Source organism: Pinus tabuliformis, chromosome 6 (genome assembly GCF_031772625.1).
Source record: "Pinus tabuliformis cultivar Carrire ecotype Pingquan chromosome 6, CPIR1, whole genome shotgun sequence".
NCBI classification, from domain to species: Eukaryota; Viridiplantae; Streptophyta; class Pinopsida; order Pinales; family Pinaceae; genus Pinus; species Pinus tabuliformis.
The window spans coordinates 1,005,701,688-1,005,710,883 of NC_142292.1; the positions used below are offsets into that span (position 1 = coordinate 1,005,701,688).

At 37.0% G+C, this 9,196-nt stretch overlaps 1 protein-coding gene across 2 annotated transcripts; it reads left to right on the forward strand.

The window, feature by feature from the left end:
- The first annotated feature begins 469 nt into the window (after positions 1-469).
- LOC149262400 (uncharacterized) lies at positions 470-3,488 on the forward strand. Of its 2 annotated transcripts, XM_089424355.1 has the most exons (5): positions 470-814; positions 1,092-1,231; positions 1,521-1,612; positions 1,829-2,186; positions 2,370-3,488. In XM_089424355.1, exon 5 carries the CDS (start codon positions 2,470-2,472, stop codon positions 3,367-3,369), a length of 900 nt encoding a protein of 299 aa, XP_089280481.1. In that variant the 5' UTR covers positions 470-814; positions 1,092-1,231; positions 1,521-1,612; positions 1,829-2,186; positions 2,370-2,469; the 3' UTR covers positions 3,370-3,488. The 2 variants fall into 2 exon arrangements, with proteins under 2 accessions (XP_089280481.1, XP_089280492.1); XM_089424366.1 differs by lacking the exons at positions 470-814; positions 1,092-1,231 and having other exon boundaries at positions 1,304-1,612; positions 2,342-3,488.
- Positions 3,489-9,196: the final 5,708 nt, after the last annotated feature.

Consider the following 9,196-nt stretch of genomic DNA (forward strand, 5'->3'; position numbering starts at 1 on the left):
CGTGGGCCCGCCTTTATTCATTCAATGTGTTAGGTATTCGGTGTGTGTCCTGTCCTTTTCATTACGTAATATTTTGTTATTAATGAAAAAAAATAGAGTTTAATTTATAATCAAGAAATGATTCTGGTTTCCAACTTACCTGTGTTGGATTGAATTTATTTTAAGTCAGCATAAGGCACACAATCAATCCCTGGCCCTGTCGTTGTGCACAGATCGAAGGTTTGACGTGGCAATGGAAACAGGAGGGCATCTATGTATAACGTGGCCGGTGGCCACAGTGATGGGATAGAACTTCGCAGGCCAGTCCGGAGTCCGGACGATCAAGACTTACGGAACTTGTTGTTCGTATGATCAGTAGCAGACGTGGAAGCGGCACGGCATGTCGGAGCAAGAGGAAAAGGACAGTATTTTAGCACGGTCAATGGTAAGGTGATGAAGCTTTCGAACGGACAGCATTATGCTTAGGCTTTTAAAATGATTTGTCTGTAATCACACAGGAAATAACGAGCATTGAAGTGTTCCGTTGAAATATCGGACGTTTCGACTTTAATGTTTGATCTTTGTGCGGTTAGATCATTTAAATGGTGCAAATGCAATTTTTTCGACGGTTTAGAGAGCAGAGACGGTTAAAGATGCCAGAGTGCCGATTTAAAGGATTTTTGCAGCGAAAATTGGGTGAACCGGAAGACATAAAAGACAGGGATCGATGGAGAGGCAAAGATGAAGGACTTCGAGTTGAACATTAAAGATTTTCGATGTTTTGTAGTAGGAACGGTGAAAATATAGAGAAATGACTCTGTATAGACTTTAGCAGGTAAAAGCCTTTTTCTTACCGACAGAAATGATGAAATATCAGAAGAACAGTAAGATGGAGTCTATGTATGAGAAGCCGCTAAATTTCTACGGCCTTGACTTTTCCCATGATTAAACGATGGAAGATCGAATCACAGTAGAAAAATTGTGTTAAAAAGGAAATTATTGTCGAAACTGCAGAGTAAAATGTTGCTGTTTAAACTTTAAAGTAAATGTCGCAATTATGAACCCCCGGTAGGAATAAGAGCTGATCATCCTTTTTTTTTATGATATTTAAGATTATCTTTTGGTTAGAAAGTGCCACGAGTCGAGTTCTTGATTTCGAAGGTCGCAAAGAATACGAAAGGCGAAGTAGATGAAGATTAGGCGGAGATTCCATAAATTGGCTTCAGAACGACCGTGTCGGCAACAGTAACAAGTTGCGTGAGTGGCAGGCTCGTCAGTTTAGCAGCGTCAGATCGTTATAGCTAATTACTTTTCAGATATTTTAATGTTTTATCTCAGTCATTAGTGACTATTTTCGATTTCTTGTTCGCCGGAATGATTTTGCCTTTGCCTTTAAGGTCTATTTTGGAACTCCTAGGATTCTGTGATTGTTGTAATGCTTTAAATATTGTGTGCCTGCCAATTGACTAACCGCAAAACCGAGCTGGTTTGTGTTTTCTTTGGTTTGAGTTTTGATTGAATCAGCGCACGTAATTGGACAGGGTTGGGTTTTCGTTGGGAAGGTGCACCGTCAATGTTGCTAACACGTCTTATTTGATCCCTTCAATCTCCAAGACTTTTCTGTTTATAACTGGTAAGTACCGAAGACTTTTTAAGGCTTATCCACACTCGTTATATACGTTGAGAATCTTCGTATGGAGATAAGATGATGATTAGCCTAAAAGCTCTCTGTACACAATAGCCAGGATCAGGATTTTTTACTTTTAAGTGAAAACCTGCAGAAACCTACCTTTTATTTTAAGAAATCAGCTCAAGATTTTGACTCAGTACTATTTGTATAATTTTATAGCTTATGCTGGATTATATCCTACGGCTGACGACTTTTGGAGGGTCCTTCCAAGGAAAACAACATCCCAACCGTGCTGCTGTTTCCACGCCTCTCTATTTTATAGGGTTGTATCTGCCAGATCTTTCGTTGCGTATTTTCTTAAATGTGAAGTCGGACGCAACAAAATAACATATTGTAGTTGAAAGAGCATTCTGTGGCTTTGTTTTGCCTGCGTAGGCGCCTAGAAAAGCCTCCGCAAATTTTCTGGAGTTCTCAGCTCCGATTTTCTTCATTCTGCCTTTTGGTTGGAACAAGGCCACAAATTCTCGCTTCACGGCGACGATTGCTTAATTAGCGCACCAGTTCTTCTCCTCGCAAGGTATAATTTTGTTGCTCCGCATGATGTTTCCTTTGAAGCTTATTTTCTTATTGATTCATAGATTTGAAGGGAATGAGCTTTACAGCGGCTAAAATTTCATCTCATTGACGAACTTAAAGTTGATCTGGATCCGTATTCCGTTAATCTGGAAGCAGATTGTTCTGTTATTTTCTTGAAATGCAGGCCTTGGAGTATTATTTTGAGTGTCACGCATGGCAAGTCATTGATTTCGACAGCTCCGATCCACAGTACTCCGGTAAGACTTATTATCTCGACTGCAAACATGAAAAGCACAAGCGGTGATTTCGAAGGAAGCGAGAGCCATCTTTCCGAAGATTCTGCTATCAGCAATCAAATATCTGCCTCAAATGTTTCAATGCCTTCGGAATTCTATGTAAATTCATCCGAAAAAGGTACAGGGCTTTTCAAATTGGAAGGGAAATCAGATATCTCCTTAAGTTTAAGCTTAGCCTCTCACTTTGATGACGATAAGAACAGTAATCTTTTCGATCACATTGGTTCAAAGCCTGCCAAGAACCAAGAATCGGACCAGTCACCCCGTGTATTCTCCTGCAATTTCTGCTTGCGGAAATTCTACAGCTCTCAGGCGCTAGGGGGCCATCAAAACGCACACAAAAGGGAACGCACAATGGCCAAAAGAGCGCAAAGAATCGACGCTTTTGCTCAGAGATATTCTACCAGCATGGCATGCCTTCCTCTCCATGGTCTTCCAGAAACAACGCCATTCACAGTGCCAACACATTTTAGCAACACGCTAGGCGTAAAAGAACATTCCTTGATTCACAAACCAGTCCGCGAATCCGATAACAATGCGTCTCGGGTGCACCATGGATGGTCTGGGGCTCCCATTGAACAGCACTCGAACCTGGCGAAATGCGTACAGGTGGCCAGATTTAACAGTGATTTCGCCAGCTTTGGCAATGGGGGTAGAGCCACGCCATTTTTATCGGAGGAAGCCGATTTAGGCTGGCCTGGAAGTTTCAGAGCCATGAATTACGGTGGTGACAGAGCTGAATTTTCAATTCAAAGCGGAACAGGGCGAAACCAGGAGAGGATTTGTACTGATTCTCTATTTCATAAATGTGGCGATGACAGGCCCCAGGTTCAGGTTCAGGTCCAATCTGAGGATGTTTGCAACCTGGATTTATCTCTTCGCCTTTAATGGTTTTGTTGCGACCTTCTTCCAGTTTGTATCATACCATATTATATGCTATATAATTTTTGCTTTGCATTTTGGCCTGAACATTTTCCAGGGAATTCCAATCCAAAATTCTTTAATTCTTTCGATGGTTTCTGGTTATCCCAGCGCTTTTACTTTGTTAGACTTGTCTTTATATTGTTTGTCAGACATTTAGTTTAGAACGTATTTTAGCAGTCGATAGCGAAGCTCTCCAAATAGTAGAATATCCAGGTTTCAGTATCGGTCGGTGGCGGTGGAGTGCGTAAGAGGACCGTATTGACATTGCAGCGGTGGCCACGCCTATGAGGTTTACGTGTCGAAATGCAGAGAAAGGCCAAGTGTGACTACCAGTTTCAAGTACCAGGCATTGGCTTTTCTATCATAGCTGGTAAGCTAGCTGTAACCAATCAGGCAAGACGTACGCGGCTGAAACACTGAATAACCATTGTCCTTGCTGGGGACCCCAGGGTTGTGACTGCCCTACGTCAGGTCTGTCCTCAAACATGTACTTATCAGATTTTTCATGAAAGTCCTAATCAAAAGCTTATGTGTGAAATTGTCCAACACTTGGGTGTTAAAAATACTTTTTTTGGGTTCGGTGCTAGGGTTGGCAGCCATAGTCTTGCCTGCGCAAAAAAGTTGGTGTACGATCACACTAAATATTATTCAAAACAGATTGTACTTTCAGATATAGAACTTTAATGGCAATTTAGATGCTTATAAATGGTCCACCTCTCATTCTGATTACCAGTAGCGTCAATGGTTTACAAATAAGTCACAGTGTTGCATCTACTTTTATGCTATTGTTTAAATTGATTGCAATCCCCATCCTTATTTTAATTTGATTGCGATCTCCAACTTTATATCTTTTACTTCAAATGTACTCCAGGACACTAAAGATACAAGACTTCTTAAATAAGTTGTGCTTAGTTTATGGACATTGACTTAAATATTTGATAATGGTATGAATCTTAGGCGATGGGTTACACATTCATTTATAGATGTTCATCTTAGATGGTGTTAAAGAGGATAATTTGTTTCTTGGTAAGTTACGAAGTTGAAAATAATGGTATGAATCTTAGGTGATGGGTTACATATTAAGAAAACACATGTTTAGCAAGTAAATTTATAGATGTTCATCTTCAGATGGTTTCAAAACGGATACTTCTTTTCTTGGTAAGTTGCAAAGTTGAAAATAAAGAGTGACTGCCTTAATAACAGGTTAGAAAAATAAGGTGAAATTAGTTTGTTATATTAACTCTCCATTATATTAAAAATATATTTTATAAATTGAAATATAAATTAAAGTTGGATTTCAATATATAATAAATTAAGATATATATTAATGTATTTTATATAGGATGGTATATATCTAAGTATGTATAACAATATTTGTTTTGTTGCCATGTGTATATTGTTTGCTATTTACTCTCAATGTTTTAAGAAATTTCATATGCTTATTTTTTTTTGTTATTTTGAATTATTTATTTTATTTTGATTTTTTATTAGATATGTTCAACTTATATAAATCATAATTTTTTTAAAGATTTTTAATTTTATTTAACATATTTATTACCATAGTTATTTCTGTAACGCACATGGTTTTGAATGAGTTAACTATGATATATTTGATTACTTCTCATTTCTTAATTTCTCAAATTATAATGAATTACAAAGATGTATTTGGTGTACAAAAGCATAGTTGGTATGGTGGACTTGTCAACACTAGGTATTGAGCCTATCTCAATTTCTATTCATTGTAAAAGTGAAGTGTGGGACATTTCACACACTCTAATTGAGAAGCATTTGGATTGGCTTCAAAGTGCTAGATAAACATTTGCTTATGAAATGGTGGAGAAGAGGTGACATTTCCCCTTGGTGGAGAAAGGGCTGAGTTTGGTTGAATTAGGTGTGTTTATCTAGTGGGGAGAGAAAAAGTGGGAGAGTGGGCTGGCATTAGTTTTTCATGCTCATAATCATCATTCAATATCGAGGAATGGAATCAAGGAGTGTGAATGGCTATGGCACGGTGGGATTTTGAGTTGGAGCTTTCTAGGGAACTATGGACTTTATTGTAAGGAGGATTGAAGAATCAAGAGTGGGAGTATTTTGAATTGCTTCCATGTGTTAGCTAAACACATTCATTTAAGGTTGATCACAGTGGAGGGTATCTTAGAGAGTCTCTTGAACGTTTATGAGAGGGTTGCACAAATGGGGTATAATGGGTAGGTGGTGATGAGGTTTTTGATCTTCAACATTGAGGCACCTACATGATTGATCCATGGAGGAAACAAAACTAGGGGGTTTTCCTCAATTATCATGTTGGGGAGAATTACTTGTTATAGTCACTTGTGAAGGTGATTGGGTTGGATTAGGACAAGGGAATTATGGTTGAAGTGAAAAAGTGGTGCTATCATGTTTCTCTAATCAGTGTGGGGAATTGAAGGGGAGGGGAGAGGTATAGAAATATTTTATGTTATTTTGGGGTTAGGAGAGGGAATATAGGGAGTTTAGAACAATGGTTTAATGAGGTGGGCATATGTTAATTGATAGAGGAAAGAGGTATTGTTAGGATTCACGCCTAATTGAAGCTAGACTATAGTACACTATTGTTATTTGGATCAATTGTAGTCCCTTGTTCAAGTCCATGGTGGACATGAAGAAGATTTAAGAAAAAATGACTTGCTTTATCTTTACTACACAGTAAACGCAACAAAGGTGCCTAAACTTCTATACTTTCCTCAATTTTCTTTATTTTCTTCTTAACAAAAGTCTATTCACCATTACTTAATAATTCATCATACTTGAAGTGTTATTCCCATGGAAGGAGCATTGTTGTAGACATCATTGTATATGCACTCAATTATCTTGAAGATCCATGCAACTTAAATCTCCAATTATATGAGTACTATTTTTTTTCTTGAATTTGGGTGGTGTTCTTCTTTCATCCCATAATGATAGTGGAATAATATGAATTTGTACCAATCATTTATTTGGGGTGGCATTACTGCCAATGTTTTGTATCCCATGTATTCATTCAACTAGTAACCTCATGGTAGCTTTGTTGAAAGGATCAATTTGGGTCATTTTCTAAATCTATGGATATGGATATTAGTATCCACATATTGTCTACCCATTTCACACAACACTTAATACATTATCAGAGATTTCATTAACTTCATGTAGGCTCCTAAAGCACCTTTAACCATAACAACATAGTGTTGTTCTCTTTTGAAACCATCTAGTATGTTATATGACCATTTCAATAACTTATCACATAATTAATAAAACATTAATAATTATTTAGTCATGATGTCCACATACGTTATTTCAATCTCTCGTCCCTAAAATATTCACTAAGCATGAAAGTTGTGCATAAAAAATATGGGTAGGGTTGTTAAGCTATGGTCATTGTGCATGGCTACTTGCTTGGGCATGTTGTTTTAACATGCACCAAAGTATAGCGGCATCAATAATGATACCATCCTAAATGGGCATTCATAATTTATTGAGACATATGCTACATAGGCTAATTCATACCTTTTTCCCCCAACTAATCATCTTTAATCTTTAGACAAACATGTACAAAAGAGAAGAAGTTTTTGAAGAAGGATTATCTCGTGGTCGCATCAATGCCCATCTGTAAAAGAGGCGCTACTACAAAACCGTGGACATTGTTTTTAATTGCTACAACTAATACTACACATCTAGGCTCTAAATTATTTAGCTTAAAATATGAGGATTCTTTGAGGACACATAGGTGATCAAGGCTAGGTTTGGCAACGCTATCTAAATCATATAAGGTAACTTGGAGTCCTACATTTTAAAATGCGAGGACTTGGTGATGTGGTTTGGAGTGAGTCATATTCTGAGGACCCAAGTGTTGTGCTATAATTCGTTAACAACTTATTGAAAAAATGTTTCATCTACATAGAATTCTAGTAATTCTATAATATAGAATACACCATTGCATTCCATTGCAATGTAGGGTCCAATGTTGAATATGTGAACCAATGTGCTACTCATGAATTTATTGCATTTGCTCAAGATATTTTTTCTTGATGGGTTATTTTAATCCCAAAATCTACATCACCAATAGGGAAAACTCTTTCTCTTGTAGTAGGATGATGGTGGGTGGGGGCATTAGCATCTATCATCTTGTAGTGGAGAATGGTAAAACCAAAAATCCAAGAAAACTAAGCATTGTATGAGTGAGAAAACAAGAAATTAAATCATTACCAAGAGGGAAAGTGAACAAGGTGAGGGAAAATGAAGGATCTATGGAACTCTAAAGTGAGTTGAATGCCTTCACAACATTATACTACATATTTGCATTTCTAAATGGAATTTCCCCCCAATTTTCTACATTTAATGCCCATATTCCTACAATTTACAAGCATAGTTACCCAACTATTAATGGTCATTATGGTGGAAATAATGTAACATAATAGTGCATGGTATTCAACCCTAATTTAGGAGCCTATGTTTCAACTATTTGACTCTACTCATAATTGCTTATCATGACACATACTAACATAAGCCTATTAGGAGATTTATGTTGATCCATTACACTATTTGGCCCTAATTCTACATTGAATTCTTGCATGAGTGATGAAATGGAGAAATAATTCTAAAAAATATAAAGCTTTGTTGCTATTGTGTATGTCTAACATGGACCTACATATGTACTATATATATAACTATGACCATTATGACCTACCTATCATTGTCATGTTATTCACTGGAATACACTGCATTCATGCATGTTATACATGTTTTTTCCTAAGGAATGAAATGATACTTATTAGGAGTTTGATGTTAAGGAGTATTTAATTGGCAATGGTTGTTATGGATGGTGACTTATTTAGTACCTCTCTCTTGGGGTGTATTCAAGAATGGACCATGAACATGGAAATATTGTATCACATTGGGTGGGGTGGAAATAGACCTAATATGAAGGCTCATACATATTGTTAGGATGGAATGGAAAATATAGAGTGGGAAGTGGATTGATGAGGGAATCACAAGGTACACTGTGGGTAATTTGTGAGATCATAATGTCAATTGGCTTTAGCTTAGGTGGTTGGGAGAAATGTTGTCATCCTCCACACTTGGGTTCAATTCCTGCATGTGACATGTTGATTTCATAATGAGTATTTATTGTAATGGCTTCAAAACTTATTTTTGTAGCAATCCCTTGAGGAGAAGGACAAGTATATTCCTCACATGGAATACAACGATATTTCTCATGGAAAAAAAAAGTTGTGAGATCATGACAAAGAACCTTTTCCTGATGAGGGCATGGTGGGAACACACATTAATATCTTCTTCTATTATTGTCCACACATTTTGGAATAGGGCCATTCACAACTTCATTCCTCCTATTTTGTAATATGTTTGTTTCATTAGTTGGAAACAATATATTCTAGAGGCCCAAAATAAGGTACTACAATGATGTGTTTGATGGCATACTTGTCCATGTCTTCTAATGACGCCCTTCATTCTTGTGTATCATATGATCATCTTATATAACACTATCAGTGGGGCGTTGTGATAAACATGAGTCATTGGTAGTTTTAGAGTTCAACTTGAGAATCATAGTGTAGTAAGATTCAAATTTCAAGTTAGTGGATGCACAAGCTTTCCATCGACATTTTCTCAGAGTTTACTATACAAATATTCAATTTCTAAGGGCGTTGCTTCTAACTTTATCACTTACCTCTCTATATTGACACTTTTTCTTCTAAGTTCTATCCAAGGTTGACTCAAAATACCCTATATCCCTATCCTTCTATATTTCTAAACATAA

Coding starts and splice junctions, on each gene's coding strand:
- LOC149262400 (XM_089424355.1), top strand. CDS start 2,470: ATGAAAAGCACAAGCGGTGATTTCGAAGGAAGCGAGAGCCATCTTTCC.